Source organism: Uloborus diversus, chromosome 9 (assembly GCF_026930045.1).
Source record: "Uloborus diversus isolate 005 chromosome 9, Udiv.v.3.1, whole genome shotgun sequence".
NCBI classification, from domain to species: domain Eukaryota; kingdom Metazoa; phylum Arthropoda; class Arachnida; order Araneae; family Uloboridae; genus Uloborus; species Uloborus diversus.
In genome coordinates, this window is record NC_072739.1 from 64,456,568 (window position 1) to 64,478,704 (window position 22,137).

The window sequence follows — 22,137 nt, forward strand, 5'->3', positions numbered from 1 at the left end:
CACAGATGCTGCAGCAGCTAGGAAATACCTAAAGCAAGAGCAAAAGCTACAACTAAAATATCCACTTAATATAGTGCGTGTTAATAAAGCCTACAAGTTGGCTACCATCAAATGAATACTAAAAAATGCAGGTTCTACAGGGATTTTTTTTCTTTCAATTGAAGTCTAGCAGAGTGGTTTCACACTACATTTGACACGTTAAACAATAGAAACTATGATGAAAGACACTCTCTTTCCAATTCCATTTTTCATTATACTTCAAGTTATAACAGTTTATTTCCTCTTTCATATCTATTTATTTCCTTTAAAACTGAAATCTAGTTTGTTTCTCATACAAGTTTTTTCTTAAAAGAAGACACAGATTATATATTAACAGGGGCCAATACAGGATTTTTTTCTTGCTACCTATTTTTGTGAAAGTATTGCATCATTCTATTTTGTGAACGTTTTTTTATCATCAGCACTGTTTTTGTGAAATTTTAAAGGCCTCCTCATTTTTGTAAAAGAGAAGTAGAACAAGTGAAATTTTAGTTCGAAAAGTGTTAATGTCATCTAGTATTTTTTTGATTTTTGGGGATGGGGGGGGGAACCTAAAAACCTAAGAAGTACAAAAAATACCATCGTAATTAAAGCTTAATGGGTTATGTACTGTGTACAATACAGGAAATTATGAGAAAAACGGTTTCCCAAAACAGATGTTGAAAGTTTGCGATAATATTGCATAAATACACTTTGGCGAGAAACAGCTAAAAATTAGCTAAAATACTACAAAAAGGTTTCTATCTAAGTGATTGTTCATATAAACCTGCATAGAATTTTATTTTATGAGTAAATTTTGTTTTAAACAGAGAAACAAATTTTATATTTTAAAATGTGAATTTTTGTGAAATTTTCGATGTTTTTATGAAGCTACTGATTTTATTACTTTATTTTTGTGGAAGTACCGATTTCAAAACAAGATTTTTGTGAAGGTACCGAAGAACGGTAGCAAAATCAGCCTGTATTGAGCCCTGATTAAGTGCACACTAAGTACTGCAAAGCTTCTAAAATACACAATTTACAGATTGATAGGCACTATAGTACATATAAATTAGACATTGTCCTGTTTATTTAAATTTTTACTAAACAAAATGTGAGATTTCGGTTTTAAAATAATTACATACTTTGTCCAGCTGGCGTATTCTCAGAATAGACTTTATAAGTCTTGCCTCCTTGCCAAGTTAATGCTGAAACATTGAATAATGAAATGCATTACAATGTAAATTTTATACATGTATAATATTTTATTTAACTTCTTTCACGAAAAATAAGAGCTGATACATTTTAGTTTAGATCAGTTGGAATCATTTGATCAATTAATTGGTTCAGAGTATCATTAAAAAAAAATTTTACAAACAGAAGAAAAAGAAAATTCATACCATTAACATCAGTTCAAACACTTCTGTATTTCTATCAATATGAACTTGGCTCATAATTTTAAGTATAATATTCTGCACACAATATCATATTTCTTAGTTCCCAAACTTGATAGTTCTTAAGTTTTTTTTTTTTTTTTGCAACAATTAAGAAATTTTTTCAACACAGTGATGATAGGGGGGTATTTTCACAGGGGAGGGGGTTCAAAATTATGTTACAAGTTACTTTTAATTTATTTCAAATCATATTTATACAGATTTTAATGAAATTGAAACCCAGGGGAGGCTTTTGGGGTACTCACAAAACCTGCAACAACAATATTTATAGAAACTTTTTTAAAGAGGCATAAGTTTACTTTCCCTTATAAAAAAAGAAACAATCCCTTGCAGCATTAAAAAATATATCAGACTCCAAGAAAATTCAGAATAGTTTTATCGTATTTTTTTGGGGAAATAAAAGTGATAAGGAAATTGAAAAAAAAATCCCAAAATAATCAGATATATACAATTTTCATATAAGAAAAGGTTTTGCTTTTCCGATTGCAATCATTTTACTATAATAGTACTACAGTTGGTTCTCTGTTTAATGGCGCTTTATTTATAAACTACTTTCACGGTCCCTGATGTTCCACTGTAGTTGTAGAAGCGTGTTACATAAACAAACATGAAGGTTTCAGAAACAACTTTTGTGTGTGTAGTGTATGTAACAAAACTTTAAATTAAAAGACAAGAATTTAGTGTGAATGCATTTCATGAAAAATTTTGCCTTCTTTTTCTTAAAATTGATATCACTGAAAAATCCTTTTTATTTGGAGGGTGGGGAGATTTCGTTGTTTCGATGAAAATTCAGGTTATACATATATACTTGATTGGGGAGGTTGGGAGAACACTTCAAAATTTGGTGGGAGTCTCCCGAACGCATAGGGAAAGTTGGTTGATATGACATAGGCATGTAATTATAAAGAAATCTTGTGGAAGAAAAAAAGTTTAAATATTGTTTTTTTGTAACAATCTTCAACTATATATATACACATTAGAAACTTACCTTTATAAGCAGGAACAGGAACTATTTCAAGAACACTGGTGGAAACTTTACAGCTATAAGAACAATAAAGAAAAAGAATGAGTCGGTTTTTTATTGCAGTAAACTATTTTCTGCTCACTTTCAAAGGATTTTTTTTTGTGCCAACATTTTACTGAATGTAGAAAAAATGTACACATTTTAACTTCATGGTGCAAAACTTATTTTTTAAGAGATTCCTATTTTTTTCCCTCTCTTCCTTCCTTTCAACTTCACCGAAACCTAACTAATTGAAACTATTTTTACATTTATTCCTTTTAAGTACATCAATCAAGCGGCTGGAACAGTTCTGTTCGAAAAAATTGCTTTTCCCTCCTTTTTAATCAGTTGCTTTGATTGCAGAGTTCGCTGCAGAGGTGTGGAATCTGTTGGCAGTTGTGGACAATTCATTTTTTGTGTTTACATACCCCGCTATTGTTTTTAGCTAGAATTTAAACGTATATGTTGGTTATTGTTTTTTTTTCTGGCTATGATATAGACTAGTATTGGGTTTTGCCTTTTTTGTAGATTATCTGCGGTTACCGTGCCGCTCTATTAGACACATAATCTGCAGTTTACTGTATTACGAAAGCATTTTTCAACACAAATACAGTGAAGCACCGTTTATACGTTTTTGACGAGACTATGAAAAAAGCGTACAAACGAAAAAACGTATAATAGGTATAGGTTAATGTGTATTAGACTTTGCAGGGACCAATTTTAAAAATGTATAATTGATAAAAACGTATAAAAGAGAAACTTATAAACATGCTTCACTGTATGTACATAGGCACTGATTTCAATCGAGCAATCCAAGGCCATTGCCAAAGGAAATTTTCAAGAGGATCAATAAGCTACGAAAAAACTTTGCCATCACTTTCAGTCATTTTAGTCATACATATATGCAAACTTGTCATCCATATTTGCTCAGCATATAATTAAGTCTATTAAAGTTTATATTTTTATTTTAGAAGTCAAGTTCATTTCCTAAAATGTCACTGTTCACCTATCAAGGGTTCATTCAGCTGTTTAGTTTTAGGTCTACATTTTTGAAAATAAATTTGTAACATTTCTCTGTCGCATATTTTTGTGAAAAATATTGTTATGTTGTATAGGTAGAGCATGTTTAGCAGCCATAAATCAAATTCCTTTGGCCTAAAAGGCTTCACTGGGAAATGACTTGGAAGCTGCTGTTTTTTTTAAACCAATATTTTGCTTTTAGACAAATATTAAGTCAAGGGACAAAGTGTTTTCATTAATAAAATTTTGCGAAAGGTCTAATTTTAAAATGTGAAGTTTTGTGAAGTAGCCACTTTTAAGAAAAAGAATTTTGTGTTGAGGCTGCAAAGTAGATCCAATTTGTGTTTGAATCGACTCCTGTCCAAATAGACATACATCAAGAATTACACTATTATACATTTTAAAACAGTCTAATACTATGAATTCGCGATAACTCGAAGTCCAATAACTCTAATATTACTATAACTTGAACTTTTTATCAAGTCCTGACCCCTTTGTCTTAAATTCCATGCTAATTATTCTCAATATCTCGACTTTAAAACTTCCTTTAACTCCAAGTTTTTTCAAAGATGATTTGAAATTTATTTCGAATGAACGAAAAAAAAAACAAAGAAAGAAACAAGAGCCAATGAGAGAAAAATTCACCTTCACTTGCAATTCCTGCACAATAGACCTCTAAAGCAAGAACACCTGTAGAGCCAATGTGCGATAAAAGAGTTACACGTGGGGAAATGAGTCAGCTTGTTTTCTTTTGTTGTACTGTATTGTTTACGTTTAGAAATGTTGCTGGACCACGAATTTACTTTTAAGCTGTCAGGTCAATTGATTGTACCTTTATTCAAAGGCTGACCTAAGTTAAGCTACGTTCCCCTTCATTCTTTAGTTTGATCATTTGCTGACAAGGTCCTGAGAGACAGAGTTTTCTTTACTATTAAAGATTTCTAACTGTCCTCTGTCAATGATATTAAAAGAAAAAGAGAAACTGCTAAAGTGGTAGAATCCATGAATCTGAATTTGAAATGAATGAAGATGAGCATCTTTCCTGAAATAGAATCAGCTCTATTCAAGTGGTTCCAGCAGTATTAAAATCAAAACCATGCTTTTGATTTTTTTTTCTCTCAATATTTTTGAATAAACTGCGCATATTATGCTTACAAACTTTTAAGCTCTGTAATTTTTTCTGTTATGTGTACATATTAATTAAAATATTCGATGGTTTTTAACATTAAAATGTCAAAAACCGAAAGTAGCAATAAGTGGGACTTTTGATAACTCTAAGCTAGATTCGAGTTATCGTGAATTGAGTAACTGTATATAGAATGAATAGAGATATTAGCTACATTTTTGTATATAGAAGCTAGCTCTATTCGAAATAAAAATTAGAGATAAACTGCAGTGTGAAAATGATGTATAAGTGCATTTGAAATGAATCAAACACATCTGAGGTCATAGAAACATTCTTCAAATTGAAATGACACACCACCGTTACAACACCAGGTAATGTTACAAAAATATCATATGTGAAGAAATATTCCCACCTATTCTTTCAGTCAAGATCATGAAAAATGTGGAAAATAAAGTTTTGATGCAATTTAAAATTTTAGAGTTCCAACTTAGTTCTTGGGTTTGAATATCTGGAGGTTAAAATAAACCACTTGATTGCAAAATATGATGAACACCAGCTTAGTTCTAACCCCTTGAATGGAAAACTGGTCAAATTACGGCATAACTTCGATTTAATGACACTCAATTTAACAATTTCCTCAGTTTAATGATACAATTCACAGGTCTGGGTTTGACTGCATTAAATGTCTATGCTCCTCGATTTAACGATATCCTTGATTTAACAATAACTATTTCCAGTCCCTTGACAATTGTCAAATCAAGGTTATACTGTACTTGCATTAATTACTAATGTAAAAGGCCACAAGGGAGCATTAATACGTTGATAAGAGAATAATGACATTATTTAAAATACACCGCCAGCTCAGTTATTCCATCCGAGGACTGCAGTTTCGTGCTTTTTAGCACTCATCAGCACGGAATAGGAATCACATGAGCTGGAGACGAAAAATCTCTTAAGGGAGCCAAGAGAGCCAAACAAACTGGTAGCTAGTGCAGAATTAGCAAACCAGATGAGCGACCACAGCAATGGTGCGGTTCAACTCAAAGATTGATGGCAAAGCTAAGGTAATTTGTAGTAAGTTATCGCCCTAAAGCCAGGGTTAAGGCAGAAATACTTAAAATACACCGCCAGCTCAGTTATTCCATCCGAGGACTGCAGTTTCGTGCTTTTTAGCACTCATCAGCCCGGAATAGGAATCATGAGCTGGAGGCGAAAAATCTCTTAAGGGAGCCAAGAGAGCCAAACAAACTGAGGCTCTCTTTAGGGCGGTAACTCACTACAAAATACCTTAGCTTTGCCATCAATCTTTGAGTTGAACCGCACCATTGCTGCGGTCGCTCATCTGGTTTGCTAATTCTGCACTAGCTACCAGTTTGTTTGGCTCTCTTGGCTCCCTTAAGAGATTTTTCGCCTCCAGCTCATGTGATTCCTATTCCTGGCTGATGAGTGCTAAAAAGCACGAAACTGCAGTCCTCAGATGGAATAACTGAGCTGGCGGTGTATTTTAAGTATTTCTGCCTTAGCCCTGGCTTTAGGGCGGTAACTTACTACAAAATAATGACATTAACAAACATAAGTCAAAACTTCTTTTGATAAAATGTTTTTCTATACAACCAAGAAAAGGTAATAAACATATAGAAAAAAAAAAGAAAACTTGTCATTTTAGGTTCAAATATTTGAAGTATAACAGGGATAGTTTTGGAGTCTTTCACTTCAGGAACTTAAGATTCTGTACCCTTTACAAAATTCAGCACTAAGTATAATATTTTCTTTGATTATCACATTGCACATGAAATTGCTAACATGGCAAACTTCACTGGCACCACCACTCCACGTTGGCCTGATATGCACAGCCCAATGCCTAATATTTTTCATTGCCTTCCAATGAACTATTCACTATGAAACAAAAAAAAATTTATTTACTTCAAACATTTTGATCAATAAATCAATCAAATAGTCACTCTTACCGTTTACATAGTTCTTCAATGTACACAGAAACTTCATCTGTATCATTATACACATCTTGGATATGACCAATATAAACTTCTTTCTCAATGTAAACCTAGAAATGATAAAAGATGAGACATCAGAGTAAACTTTAATTCCCCTACCCTCGTTTGGAGTTAATGAAAAAAAAAAATTTACCTTGCACTTGACACCTGGTTCTAGTTTTGGAACTATAAACTGTTCAGTTTTCTGGTCATCTGTAAAAACAATGTTTGATCTTCATCTATTTAGATTTTTTTTATTCAAAATTTAAAATTTAAACTTTCAAAGAATAAAAACTTTTTTCTTCCTTTAGTATTTTTTCCTACGTAGTCTACATAGCAAGGTTACAGAAAATTGCAAAAAAATGTTTTGAAAACTAAATGGATAAAAATTCATATGAGGCAGTGAGAAGCAAAAGGATGCAAATGGACTACTTTGTTTCGAGTAAAACGCGTTTAAAGATCAGATCCTAGGTAGGCTTTCATTGAATTTTTTTTTTAATTACGCTCTACTGCAGCACCTACCAGGGCTACTAGTACAATTTCTTGCCCCAAGACCGAGGACAGGTTCACCCACCATTTGTACTAGTTATCTCCAAATTTATAATTTTGCCACAAACATCCCTTTGCTTCTCACTACATCATATGATGGACAGATAGCATCGAAATTGTTCTGCATTAGCAATGTACAAGGAAGTAAATTTCAAAATACATCAAAATTAGCAATTTTTTTTTAATTACAATTTAAGAAATTCTTTCAAAATCAGCTGAAAAAAGCTTTTCTCCCCCCTTAGAACTCAACACATTGTTGTACTTATTAGGTTTTTCATATTGAAAAAGTATTTTATTCAGGAAAAACTTTGTAGGGGTCAATCCAGGTTTTTGTTTTAAGGTCCACACATTTCGGGGGGGGGGGGGTCAACTTTTATCTTTTAATGAAGCCAAGAACGAGTTTTTGGCATTTCCTTATGTTATTTGCAAAAAAAAAAAAAAAAACTCAAATTTTGGACAGCATGTTTAGCCATCACAAATCTAATCTGAAATCTCTTTGCCAAAAGAACTTTACCAAGAATGCTTGGAAGCTGGAGGTTTTCTTAACTGATGTTTTGCATTCAGAAAGATTGATTGCACTTAAGAGTTCTGAAAGAACAGTTTTAAAATGAAATTTTGTGTATGGTCTAATTTTAAGATATGAAGTTCTGTGAAAGGGCTGCTTCTATGATAAAGAATTTTGTGAAGTATCAACTTGTATCTAAATCAATCCATTTAGCCATCCACAAACTAGGCAGACAGTGTCAATTTAAAAAAAAAAAATTGATAAAGTGTTTGAGTTTTCATAATTTCAACTCTTTATCAAAATTGGCGAGATAAATATTAAAAATGATAACTTAAAGTCTGTACTTTCATCCTTAACATTCAATCTATATTTACGAAGTTAGTTTAAAATGACAAAATAATGAGAAAGGCGAGTTAGCATTCCATTCGTAAAAAAAAGTCATTTGAACAAGTTAATGTTGATAAGCAACAATTGTACATTTCAAAGCAGAAAATTCAACTGATATTTTGCTTTATATTTGCTTCAGACTGATTGGTAATAAGTGGCTCACATTTTTTTTTTTCATTTGGAAATTCTGTGGTTTTAATTCTAAATATACAGGGTGTCCGAAAAGTCCTTGACACATTAAAAAAATTCATAGAAAACCAACAAACTGTTGTATGAATTTGCGGTTTGCACCATAATACTTCACAGGTTTAAGAGTTTTTATGACATCGAAAAAAAAAATGAAAAGGGAAAAAAAAGAAAAAAGGCATTTCAGAGCCGTGGTGTCAGTACATGCTATGCTTGTAATTCTTTGTTTGAACTTTTAAAATTGTTCTTGTTAATATGGGAAAACGCAAAAAGGAATGAAAATTACTAAACAAAGAATTACAAGCATAACATATACTGACTGACACCCTGGCTGCAAAATGCCTTTTTTCTTCTTTCCCCCCCCCCCCTTTCATTTTTTTCCGATGTCATAAAAACTCTCGAACTTGTGAAGTATTATGGTGCAAATGGCAAATTCATACGACAATTTGTTGGTTTTCTATGATTTTTTAAATGTGTCAAGGACTTTTTGGACACCCTGTATTTTTTGCATGTGGTATTAAAAAGTTATAAAATTTATTTTCATCAATAGTTTTGAGGATAATTTGGAAACAGAATAATTAAGAGAGAAAAGTGCAAGTTCATAACTAATCTAGGCACTTGATTTTGATCAAGAAAATTTTTCGGCACACTAGATGTTATTTGCACAGTCCCTTTTTTGAGAAATTTCTTTGAATTGATATTTCAGTAATGTACCAGACAGAAAAACAAAGCAAGTGAAACTCATTGTTGAAGATACATATTTAAATTACATTTTAATACAGCAGGTTAAAAAGATTTCTTTATATTTAAAAACTTTAGATTTTCTGAAAGTAGGGTAAAACTAACAAAAAAAGTTAATATGTGTGCCACTTATTTACTTATCAGTTTAAAGCAAATATAGAACTATATTTCACATAATTTTTCTGTTTTGAATTATATCTTTCTTAATTATTTCTATCTGTCTTTACAGTTACATTTCTTGTTTTACTTCGTTAATATTTTGCTGTTTTCCTAACATTTTTCAAGTTTCCCTGTATTATGTTTATTCCGTCTTTTGCTAGAAACAATTGATTTGTAACAGTTTTTTTCTAACATGAAATTTATTGCAAATTTATTAATTAATGGTTTTGTTATGACAGCAAAATTCAATATTATGGTATGTTTGGAAAAATTTAATGCTTATCAGTTTTTTCTTTGAGGGAATCGTGCAATGAATTTCGGCTCTTAGATTCATTTTCTGTTTGTTTTTTTAGTATGCTATATTTACACACTTAAGCTATCTGTTGTTCATACTTCAGGGGTGCCCACAAGGGGGGTTATAGTGAAGACTGAACCATAGAAATTTTTATGGAGTAATTTTTTATGTTGTAAATTTTGAATCAAATGAGGGCCTCACAGCAAGAGTTTTAAATTGTTATGCACCCTTAATTTTAACCTTTAAAGGGTAAAATTAAAATCCATTTCATTGTTTTTTGAAATTTTGGTTCTTTTTTTTCCTTGGAGGAAAAACTAAAAATCTGTTGGGAGCCCTGGTACAGACCTTTTTTTTTTTTTTTTTGTTATGGCTGCATGAATATGTGTTCTATCCGTTTGAGTAAAAACTGGCACACAAGGCTGGCACAACATACCTAACTGGCACAACATACACCCCCACAAGGCATATTTTCCTCTTTTTTGGGGGGTCTTTGTGGTTTCAGGGGGGTTCGCCCTTGCTCTTGGGTGGGAGCACCCCTGCATACTTGTCGCTTTTATCAAACGTTTTTATATAAAAAAGCTCACTATTTTGCATTGAAAAATGGGTTTCTTGAAAACCCAAAATATGTAGCTGCAGTCAGCTGTAATTTTGTACGATAAAGCATTGCTTATTTCTTTTTAATTCTTTAGAAGTTTATAGTTTTTGATACATTTATCACTGCAGAAACATTTAATAACGAATAATTATTGACAATTACATTTCTTCCTTTTGTAAGTTAAATAAGGTGTTGAATTATTATGAGAATAACAGAGGATATACATAATTCAAAAATAAAGTCATTTTTTGAATATTTGACAGTTCTTACACCCTTCCAATCGCTCTACAGTTTTTACTCAAACGGATAGAACACATATTCATGCAGCCATGACAAAAAAAAAAGGTCTGTACCAGGGCTCCCAACAGATTTTTAGTTTTTCCTCCAAGGAAAAAAAAGAACCAAAATTTCAAAAAACAATGAAATGGATTTTAATTTTACCCTTTTAAAGCTTAAAATTAAGGGTGCATAACAATTTAAAACTCTTGCTGTGAGGCCCTCATTTGATTCAAAATTTACAAATTATCAAGGACTTATGGATATAAGAGGTTTTAGGGAAGAGATACAAAATCAAACTGAAATTGCAAAGTAAAATGAGGAAAATTTTGCTAAAACCGACTTTTAGGAACTTGAAACTAAGACTTTTAGGGGAGAAAAGGATCAGTTGGGCTGTTAGTGTACAGATTGTCAATTCTTGAATGAAAAGTCTAACCTCAGTATCTAGGAACTAACAATGTGCTAGTAGATATAAAAGTTTGAAATAACATTTATATTTTAAAAAAGGTATAAATTCATGTAAACTTTCAAAATGAAAATTTAAAATTGTTTGCTAAATTACCTTTCCTTTTTTCATTCCACATGTCGAATTCTACATTTCTGTATATTCCTGGATCCAGTGTTTTGGCAACTTTGTAAGGAAATGGAGGGATGCCTTGCGCTAAGGCTTTACGTATTTCTAACCTAGGATTCTGAAAATGATTAAAAGAAATTCTCGTCAAAGTGCCAAACACAATTGCATTTTTAGTTTCAGCTGAACACAAATTAAAAAAAAAATCTCATTTAAATTGCAGCATAAAAAAAGACTAATATTGAAGCAATAATTTTTAACAACTAATTTAGACAGACATGCTATTATTACCTGCACTTGAAACTGCCAAAATAATTTTTCAAACCCATAAAATCTACATACAACAAACATTACAATAAAAAATAGTATTAAAATCTGTGAATGTCTGCCAGCCTGAAGCCTGGAAGAGAGTCGAAAGAGGTACTAAAAAAGTTGAAATTTTATGAGTAACTCATTTTGTTCCTTCTCACTTTGAATCAGAAAACGCAATTTGAATCAGAGGGGTCTGTCTAGGATTTTTAACAGGGTCCGTTTTTTGTGAAAAATCAAATAATTTTGTGAAAATCAAATAATTTCGCAAAAAAAAAATTGTTAAAGCGAAATGTTAGAATTTAGAGATGGTACAAACTGCATCATTTAAACTTTAAGTTGAGAGTTTTCCTCTTCTATGTCGAGAATATCATTCTAGAGTGTATCTCTAGTATTTGGCGGGGGGGGGGGCATCGCTCTCTCAAATATCAATATTTATCTACGATTATACATTATGTTGAGTTCAGTATTTAAAATAATTGTAAAAAAAAAATCAGACAAGGGTACAAAATTTAACTTTTTGACCCAAGATACTCTGAAAGCACAGAATTTCATTTAAAACTTATAAATTTCGTGATTTTAACAAAAATAAAAAGAGATTTTATTTGTTTACCTCTTAACAAAGCGTACTAAACATCAAAAATTCGAAAAATCGTATTCCCATAGCGGATGCAAAGAGATCGCAACTCTCAAAGTGAAGGCATCAAAAATATAAAAATGGCTTATACAACAAATATTTCTGATAAAATTATTTTTAAATTGCATTTTAGAGTCCTATTATCAACATATCATTAATATCTGTGGGCACAGTTGAAGCAAAAAAAAAATTAAACCATCGATTCAGCATTTTAATTTTTGACTCATAAGAACATGGAATTTTGCTTTAACTTGAAATGAGAGTTCTACCGGAAACAAAGAGACTTTTCATTTATTTGCATCCTTATAAAGCGAAGTTAGTTTGAAAAAAGAACAAAATATGATTCTCATATCGGATGTTAAAAGATTGCATTTTTCAAAATGTAGACATTTAAAGAAAAAAAACTGTAATTAAAAGAGTTTATTTAAAGTTAATCATCCTTGTTAGCATCGAAAAATCAATTTTCTCCCAAAATAACAGTTAAACATCACATGCACCTCACCGTAAAAACGCAAATATTGACAAGCTGATAAAAAGATGATAATATTGTATAATCAAGTCATTATAAAGGTTCAATGCCAGGCGCTAAGTGGTGATAATTTTGAAGTTGGTAACCCTATCTGAAGGGATCATATTTTTTCTCCATCCTTAAATACTATCCCTTTGCAGTTTTAAGTTCATTTTGCTGATATATATTATTGTTTATGAAATCATGAGCATGGAGAAAAGTGCCTACCAATGCCTTTTCAGAAAAGTTTACAACAACACCGCTGCTAATCAGCTGTGATAAAACAAACAAAATTATTTAAAACCAAACTTTGTTTCTTGGAAATAAATTAACAGCAGAAAATAACAACAAGCATTATATTTATTTTTTTGGTCATGGCAATTATTTATGGCTTGCAGGAGCATCGCAAGAGGGCTCCAAAAATTATCGGTTTTATACTCCGAAAAATGCGTTATTTTGCTTCCAGATTTGCTCTTTCAATAAACAATTTGTGAAAGATCCGATCTTGTTTATGAATTTTGAAAAGGGTCCGTTTTGATTGATCCGGATTTTGAAAGGTCCGTTTTGGTTGATCGGATTTTTGTGAAGGGTCCGTTAACGAACCCAAATATGTCCTCTGGACAGACCCTAGGAAAAGATTAATTAAACCTTCAATTGAACTTATTTCATTAAGTAATGAGTTAAGCAGCTACGAAATATTCTAAAGCCAGTCTCTTAAGGTGGTGAGAAAGGGGCAAAGCCCCTAAAGTACACCACCACAAATGGCTAGGGAGTTAGTGAGCAAAAACTGATAAATTGAATAGGACTAGCCTAGCTGGGCCCAAAGCCTATGCTAGTCTTCACGTTATTTTTTCTTTTTAATTAAAAAAAATTGAAACTCACCAAACTGATATTTGTTTCAAAGCTATAGTATGGCAGTTTCTATAATCTACCCTAAGCTAGTGAATGAATAAATAATCTATTATAGCACATAACATAGAAAACTGAATGCTCAAACCTAAAATTTAAAGAACTTTTGGAAAAAAAAATATGCTTCATAAATATTTACACATTTCAAATTTGTTAAACAATTATTTATGCCAAAAAAAAAAAAAAAAACCTTGAATTGCCTTAAAAAATGTCATTGAAAAATTATTTGCCAATGATATATAATCAAATGAGATTTTACTGACTTTTAATGAAGCTTGGTCATCTTCAGGTAAATTATGACTGTCGGAAACTCCATCAATTCGGCAGCTTTAAAAAAAAATAGAATAAAATTAATGCAACAATTATTCTACTCCACATTTTAGAAAAATTCCACACCAAAAAGTTGACATTAAAAAGCCAAATATTAAACTTCTCCATGTCTAGGGACAAAAAAAAAAGTAAATTGACTTTTGCTTGACTGATCTAAAAATGATTACATACAAAGAGTTCTACAAATTCAACACAAATCACTTAAAATTATTTCCAACTAGTACTTTTTATTTTGAATCTGTTTTTCATTACTATAGCAAATATATAATTTATGGGTCTCTTATTAAATAGGATTTCAGATTGTGTATAAAGCTTTAAATAATACTAACCTTTCTCTGAACAAGTGACAAAGTAAATTGTTCCTTCTTTGCTTCGAATATGCTTTGTCGTGCAACATTTTTTCAACAGCTACATCAACATCAGCACCAAGATCAAAAACCCTTTTATATAAAACTTCATAAACAACGGCTGAGGAAAAATTTTATCAATGAAAAAACAAACATAAATAACAATAAGCAACTATGTAATATTAAGTAGAAAGCATACACTATTTATATTATGTTGTTATAAGTACATAAGTCATAATACAATCATATTGTAACATAACAACTCAATCCAGAGTCTCTTATTTAGTTATTAATGACATTATATGATTGCTGAATGAATTGAATCGATAATGCTATTCAAATGATTTCATTTTCTTCAAATGCCACTAAAATAATATAAGATGAGCAAGGCAATGAAAATATTTTCATACTTTTGTTTCTGCAAACCTCTGATTTACAATCATTAACAACTTTTACACACTAGTCATTTATTCCAACTCTGGTTTCAAATAAGCAGATCAAAATTCTCTATTACTGGGTAAAATTAAGTTTTAACCACCAAACTTTGAAGTTTCACAAATTTATTCGACATGCATAACTTAAAAGTCAAACAGTTCTTTCTACTCTAAAATAAATTATGAATCAACAGGTGTAGTAGCAGTTTAAAGAACAATTTAGAATGCGACTATAATTATAAGATATAAATATCTTAACAGCTCCCCGTAATAGAATAAGACTTAATAAAATATAGATATCTTAGCAGCTGCCCATATAAACTTTTTAATCCTCCATCAGATCAGGAAGAAATTTTAGTCAATCTTTAACTGCTGATTAAATGCTGTATAATTAGATTCTGAACACGTGAATGCCGCTGGATTTACATAATATCAACATAGCTCCTCTTTTTCAATTCATTTTATCTGAACCATTTTATCAGCACTTATGAATACAAAAGCAGAATAAACCAGCTTTAACAGAAAAATATTTCCTTCCAACAAAAAGAAAATATTTCATTTGTATAAAAAAATTCTGAAATAAATAAGTGATTTTGTGTCAATAAAAACAGGATGATAAAAACAAGTCTTTTATAGTGGCTTAAGCTTTTGGTGAACTTAATTCATAGAATCAAAAATATGTCAATCTTAATCCAATTAAATAAATACATAATAGTACTGGATAGCCTATACAGCAAAGAAATTAGTATGTAAAATGCTTTTTAGATTTTCCTTTGCTTTATTTCATAAATTAATTTTTATATGAATTTTCTGAACTACATTTATAAAATAGATTTATATAAATCAATATTTCTGATCTTCAAATGTAAAAGAGAAAAAATACTAACTTGTACAGAAATCGCAATTAAAAAGAAATAAAATTACCTTGGCAAAACGCTAATGCTGATAATTCGGATTTTGAATACACACAATCATATCTGTTTGTACCAGTGCAAGCAAGGACAATCTAAAAAGAAATTTTTAAAGTTGAAAGTATTGCCTACTCAAAATGTTTATGTTATGTTAATTTCCAAATAGTACCACTTACAGTTTTCTTTGATGATGGAGTTTTAATTGTTAAAGGATTCTTACTAACATCAGAATATATAACAAAGTCAAGCCTAAATAGAAAAAAAAATGGAATGAATTTAGTGAACATTTTGAAATCAAAAGTATATTATCAACTACATTGCGTTTCAATAAACGATAGACAAGCCTTTTGTCTCCAAGGTTACTACTACTCCCCAAAGCAGAATACTTTACAATGTTCTGCAACGTAAAATCATTTGACCAAAATTGTTCTGCAAGTACTTCAAGCATTGTACGCGAAAAAACTTGACATTTTCCACAAATTGCGTGCCAAAAATCAAAATCATTTCATATAGGAGGTTTTTTTTTCATATATATAACTGGACTGTTGCTATTTATTTCTGTGGAAATGAGATATATTTCCGGAAACTTCACAGCTTTCAACCTAATGACTAATTAAAGAGCACTGAATTTGTAAAATTAGTTGATCATGAAAACTATAAAATCAAAAAAAACTTTAACAAGGTGTCAAACCTAAACCGATTGAGATTCTCCAAAAATAATTTATATGCTTTCTAAAATGCATAGAAAGAGCAAAGATACAAAGTTTCTAAAAATCTGAACCTAGGTATCAAACCACATTTTTTTTGGTTAATTTTGCATGGCATGAAAGAGTAATTAAAATAAAGCTTTTAAATAAAAAAAATTACTGAAATAATAAATGAAATGAGTAGAGTTTTGGTTGTATATAATAAAACACTTCAAAACTTTCTAAATATTTGAAATATTTTCTGGATGCAAAGGGATTGAAATCTCAAATGTGACACGCAATTTCTGGCGATGGACGTGTTTCAATGTTGGCAAGTTTCCAAAACATACGTGTGTGGCGGAAAATGAAATGGATGAAGATCGATTGGGAAAGTGCTACAAAGGACTTATCGAATTCAACATTGCGAGCTTTCCGCCAAATTATCGAAATTTGCAAGAATTTTAGATTTTCTTCTAATTTTAAGAATTATGCAGAATTTCTGCAAAATTCTATCTTGAGCTGGAAGATACGTGTAGAAAATCTGCAGTTTCTACATATTTTCTTCACCGCAGTTTCTGCAGATTTTCTGCACCACAGTTTCTGCAGATTTTCGGCACCGCGATTTCTGCAGAAATTTACAGAATTTCTGCAGAAAATTTGTCAGTTTTCCTCTCACATTTAAACAGAATTGTTCTGCAGCTCAGGCATCTGTTCTGCAACATACGTCGCAAATTTAGTAGTATTCTGCTTTGGGGCTACTGCTTAATAAAAGAATGCTACACGGCTTTTGAGACAAACATTTTCAGTTGGATACCAGCAAGACAAAGCCCAGCAAGATGTTCATGCAAGTTACTATGTCAGCATCAAAATAAGTCTTCTAAAAGCACAAGAACTGTTTAGCACTTTTGAGAACTGGTCATAAAAGTTTTTCAGAGAGATAAGAACAGGTCAGCTACTCTGACTATACAAAAATAACAGTGAAACTAAACCCCTCCATACACTCATGCCATAACTTAGTTTTATTAATTAAAAAATTTTGAGGTTACTATTAAGTTAAATTTACATTAAGTTTAAAGTAATGCATTTTTAATGTGCATAGACTAAAAATAAGTTGCATAAGTCATTTGTGTAAAAACTAGTAAAAAGATTTTTTTAATCAAACTAACCAAAATTGAAAAAATTTTGACCTTCAGTTCAACTACCATTTAATTCCTTTTTGATCGATGGAGAGAAAAAAAGGCTTATCCCAGAAAATATCAATTTTAGGTTATTTCCAGCTTTGAGATCAAAATTTTGCTAAAACACTTAAAGATTTAAATCAGTTGCGCTAAACCTGCGGCCCACAAAGCTGATCCATGCGGCCTCTTGTTTTGTTTAATCTAACAAATTGATAACTACTATGAGTCACAATATCTAAAAATTTTGGAGACAAATATTCATAAATTGCTTTCTGGAAGACTGATGCAATTAATAAAATAAACACCCAGACAACAATTCTAAGTTTGTATTTCATATGTTTTCCAACAAGTTATTTGAAAGATTTCAAATATTCTGAAATTTTATATGTGCTCTGGGTTGCGAGTATCTTTTTGATATAAGGTGCAGCCCTCGGGTAAAAAAAGGTTGGGCACCACAGATTTAAATCAATAGCTGCGTTTATTTGAGTTTTTTGTACTTCGCATTTCCTTGCTCCAACTCTAAAAAGAACCGGATGGAAAAGATGCTGTTCACATGCAAAAAGAACCTGTACCCAGCATCCTTCGCAGCTATACCCAACTGGTGCACAAAATCGTTTTGTGAAGTTCATTCTGGGTAAAATCCCCACTCTGTTTCTAGTAGAGAGCAGGAGGAAGAAAACTCCACATATCCTCGTTAATTAACCAGAATGTGGTTAAAAGCAGGTTTTTCCATAAAGCAGGATTTTTTTTTCTTGCATCAAATAAAACCAATTACAAAACTAAACACTGAAATAAATAACAGAAAAGAATATATCTTATTCTTATTCTACTCAATCGAAGAAATAAAAAAAATACTAAGAATGCAAAGAAAGGCAGACCAAAAGGCTATGCTAGTTCAGAGGAGAAACTGTTTAATATAGGTTTGCTGTTCCAGCCAGGTTCGTCATTTTAGAATTTTCCAGGGAGGGGCAAAGGGTATGTATTCAACACATTTTACAGGGAAAAAAACCTACAAAAATATCAAATTACATTATGTTTCTAAAATTCAGGGTGGGTAATTAACCCAGCCAACGTTCGTGAAAATATCTAGGGATGGTGAATAGTTCTGAATAAAAGTAATACCCATTGGTAGGCATTCAGTTGCTCAATTTATTGTCTTTGATGTGAAAATCTATTCTTTGGAAATCTAACCTGTTTTTAGGAACGGTCATAGAATTTATACTAATAATATAAAGCTGAAGAGTTGGGTTTGTTTGAACGTGCTAATCTCAGGAACTACTGGTTTGAATTGAAAAATTCTTTGAGTTGTATAGTTCATTGATTGTGGAAAGCTATAGTCTGTATAACATCATGAAATGACTAATAGGAGCCGAGCAGCAATAAAAAAAATGTTATGATAACGAGAAAACATATCTATACTAATATTATAAAGAGAGAGGGAGGATTTTTGTGCGTTTATATGTTCGAGGTGATCTCCGGAACCACTGCACCTATTTGAAATATTCCTTCACTATTTGAAAGGTGCTTTCTTACTAAGTGACATAGGCTACAATTCGAAAAAATCCGATAAATAGTTCCTTTTTTATTCCAATTTAGGCCCAAATTTCACATAAATTCCCGAATATGGGAGTGAAAAATTGCTTGTACATATTAACATTACATATCGTTGAAAAGGGTAGAATTTTCCGCATTCTAAGCAATTTGTTTCAATGCTCTAATTTAATTACGGCGGGAGTAATTTGCGTTTTTAGTTCGAACTTTTTTAGCCTTAGCTGAAATTTAGGCACTACTTTCTTCATTAAATCTACCAATAAAAGTGAAGGAATCGTCCCACAGTTTTCTTTTTGACACCATTGGAAAAAGCGACATTTTTTACTCCAGATCTCTCTCGACCCATGGTCGAAAAACTTAGCTTCTATCTTCAAAGGAAAAAAAGTTACAAGTGTTTTTAACTCAAATTCGAAAAATGTCATTTTGATTCAGGTTGTCAACCACTTTATTTTCGCGTTTCCACGGTTACACTTTTTGAACCCATTGTTTCTTTCCTTATTTTGCATTTAATTTCTTAAACTTATTTTATTTCTTGTTCCCATGGTTACGCTTTTAAAATCCATCTTTCACATTTTAATTTCTTAAAAGTATTTTAATATCTGTCGTCATTGTTTGGAAGGGTAATTTGGCATGATGTTTTTTCTTCTTTTATTTAAGCCTGATTGTTGAAAATATGTCACTTGACACAATTTTTGTTCTCAAGGTAGACCGGGCAAAGTCGAGCAACGCAACTCTTAATGTATAAAGATTTGAAAGCTACTGTTAATGTGATTTTATACTTTTTTGTTTGGCGAAACATTTATTATTGCCAAAGAAAAAACATCCACTTCACTCTCAAAAGGGCTGGGTTTCGGTAACGTGGTCGCTTGGTGCGTTAGGTGCTGAGCAGTTCAGTCTAGGATTATTGTTTAAAAGCAACCGTAAATGTAATTCATTGTTTTGACAATTTGTTTTGAAACAAAAGTTTTTATCGGAGTGAAATGTACGACATTTTTTTTTCCTGACGATGATTTTAGAATGTTCCACGGGATGTTTTTTTTTCCCCGTTAGACAGATGAATTATGATAGCGTTGTTGCAGGGCGAGTTTGGCGATAATAGAGTTGTGGAATTATTTTTACATTTGAAAGATATTATTTGATGTTTTTTTTTTTGTTTATTTGGTAAAATATTTTTAATTGCAGTAAAAACAGTTTCACTCGCTAAATAGAATTTTAAAGCAACTGTAAATCTAATTTAAAGATTTGACGAAAAGTTTTAAATTCCAAAGAAACTTTAAATAGGTTTTTGTTTTTTTTTTTTTAAAGGTGTGTGCGCATTTTATACAAAGAAAAATTATCATTTCACATCAGAGGGGGAGGGGTGTCAATTTTTTTTATTCAACTTTATGAAAACGGGAAAATTTATATCTTAACATGAAATGCTCGGCCTGCCGAAGATACGTATATTTTTGTTGTAGACCCTGCAGTGCCGGGCTATGTAGCTAGTAAGTTAATAGAGCAATTTCACTACATTATGAATAACAGCCTAACTACAATTTTTTTTCTCCAAATTATAAACTAATTTTATAAATAATGCAAGCATTTTACTTTAAAGCAAATTTTAAAATGTACAACTGAATAACAAAGCTTTTCAAATTAGAATCTTTTAGTAAAATTACACCTTTAAAATGTTTTTAGTACTTACTTATACTTAAGAGCCAAAGCATTCATTTCCACCTCCCCTGCCCATTCCTAGAAATTAAAGTCATGCTTTTATTGAAAATTTTTGCAACTTAAAAGTAACATTTCAAAAAAGAGTACCATTGTTGAATTGAGTCTTAATGTCAAATATTGAATTCAATTTTTAGTTGACCCTAGTATTTTACTTTACTAACTTTTGTATTTCATAAACTGCAGTCATTTCAGATACAGTCAAAAAAAAATATATATATGCAGTCTTTAATGAAATGCTCTTTTGGATTTCCCATTTCAAGTGTATGGATAGCTTTATATGCACAACATTTGAAATCATTTTGAATGCTCAATATAAAAGAAGAAAGATTGTCACATGAGCCTTGTTACTCTTACTACCAAACGGCATACCCTTGAGGATCAAGAATCTGGACGAAATTCTGGATTTTGATCAATTCACGTTAGATATGAACCAAGGTACAGCGGTTTGATTACATAGGTCCTAGTTCAACCAAAATGGGGTTCTAAAGTTGATAGTTCAGCTCTACAAAAGCAATGGTTTTTCCTTTGATATTAAACTTTTTTAGACTTTTCCTGCTATTGCATTGCAATATCACTCAACAGAATGAATTCACAGTATAGAATAAATTCCTCCAATCCTACATTGTACTTACAAGAAACACAAAACATCTTAGGAGAGCAAATATTGTGCGAAAGTTTCTAATTGAAAAGAAAACGCTATTGAAGTTCTGGAGTCGTGGTAGCCCGATCGGTAGAGTGTTGGATTCGGGGGCCGGAGGGTTCCGAGTTCGAACCTCGATGGTCGAAGACCCATCGTCGTCATTAAAGAGGGCTGGGCGACGTTAAATATGCTCGTGGTCTCGATGTCCTCCAAGTGAAACGATACCTCTGGGGGTGCTAGCACCAGGTAGCTATTAGCTCCTGGACTAGTTCTAAATTTACATTAACTGTTGGATCCGGTGATGGTGCTGCCATCACCGGCCACCATGGAGGCAAGTGCCTTGCCATGGAGGCAAGTGCCTTGCTAAGTGCCTTGCCACCATGGAGGCAAGGCACTTAGTATGCAGTCCTCGACATAAAAAATACAGTTGTGACTCTGAATAGGAAATTCTGGAGCCGATCAAGCAAAACTAGACCCTCCTTGCAGCTGAACTAAAGCCTATGCACTCTAAACTATTTTACTTGGGCTCATGTCTAGTACGAATTGACCTAAATTCAGCAGTTTATCCAGACTCATGACCCTCAAGTTTTTGCTATATGAACCAGGCTGAGTTGTAGGATCCCAGAATAGCAATGGCGTTTTCATTGCAGTTTGAAACTTCGGCACAGTATTTGCCCCCCCCAACATATTCAGTGCCTTTTGTCAGTGCAACGTAGGGAGGAGGAGGAAGGGGGGAATTCTATGTTGCAAATACATTCAGTTGGTTCATACTGCAATGCAATAGCAAGAAAAGGGTAAAAAAAATTAATTTCAAATGTAAATCCATTGCTTTTCTGGTATTTAACTAGCAACTTTAGACCCTCTTTGCAGCCAAACTAGAGCCTACGCAATCAAGCTGCTTTAGGAGGGGGTTCATATATAGTGCAAGCTGACACAAATCCAGAATTTTGTCTGGATCTCTGACCCTACAGATTGTGCCGTTTGGTAGTTAGTATAAAAACTTCAACTTAACTTGAAGATACAATCTGAAGAATTGTTTTCTCACATTAAACCGGAGAATTTATAATAATATTAATAATGATCTGTTGAAGAACTAAAGCATTAGGAT

General features: G+C 31.8%; 1 protein-coding gene across 1 annotated transcript in view; it reads right to left on the bottom strand.

Annotated features, from left to right (window-relative positions):
- Positions 1 to 22,137, bottom strand: part of LOC129229350 (putative bifunctional UDP-N-acetylglucosamine transferase and deubiquitinase ALG13) — a 38,849-nt gene that overhangs the window by 12,846 nt on the left and 3,866 nt on the right. Inside the window, exons 4-13 of the mRNA XM_054863640.1 lie at positions 20,361 to 20,407; positions 15,438 to 15,510; positions 15,275 to 15,356; positions 13,899 to 14,037; positions 13,503 to 13,566; positions 10,868 to 10,997; positions 6,767 to 6,825; positions 6,589 to 6,683; positions 2,461 to 2,513; positions 1,164 to 1,226 (exon numbers count right to left, since the gene is read on the bottom strand). Of these exons, the coding sequence (XP_054719615.1) occupies positions 1,164 to 1,226; positions 2,461 to 2,513; positions 6,589 to 6,683; positions 6,767 to 6,825; positions 10,868 to 10,997; positions 13,503 to 13,566; positions 13,899 to 14,037; positions 15,275 to 15,356; positions 15,438 to 15,510; positions 20,361 to 20,407 (805 nt within the window). The remainder of the gene's footprint in view (positions 1 to 1,163; positions 1,227 to 2,460; positions 2,514 to 6,588; positions 6,684 to 6,766; positions 6,826 to 10,867; positions 10,998 to 13,502; positions 13,567 to 13,898; positions 14,038 to 15,274; positions 15,357 to 15,437; positions 15,511 to 20,360; positions 20,408 to 22,137) is intronic.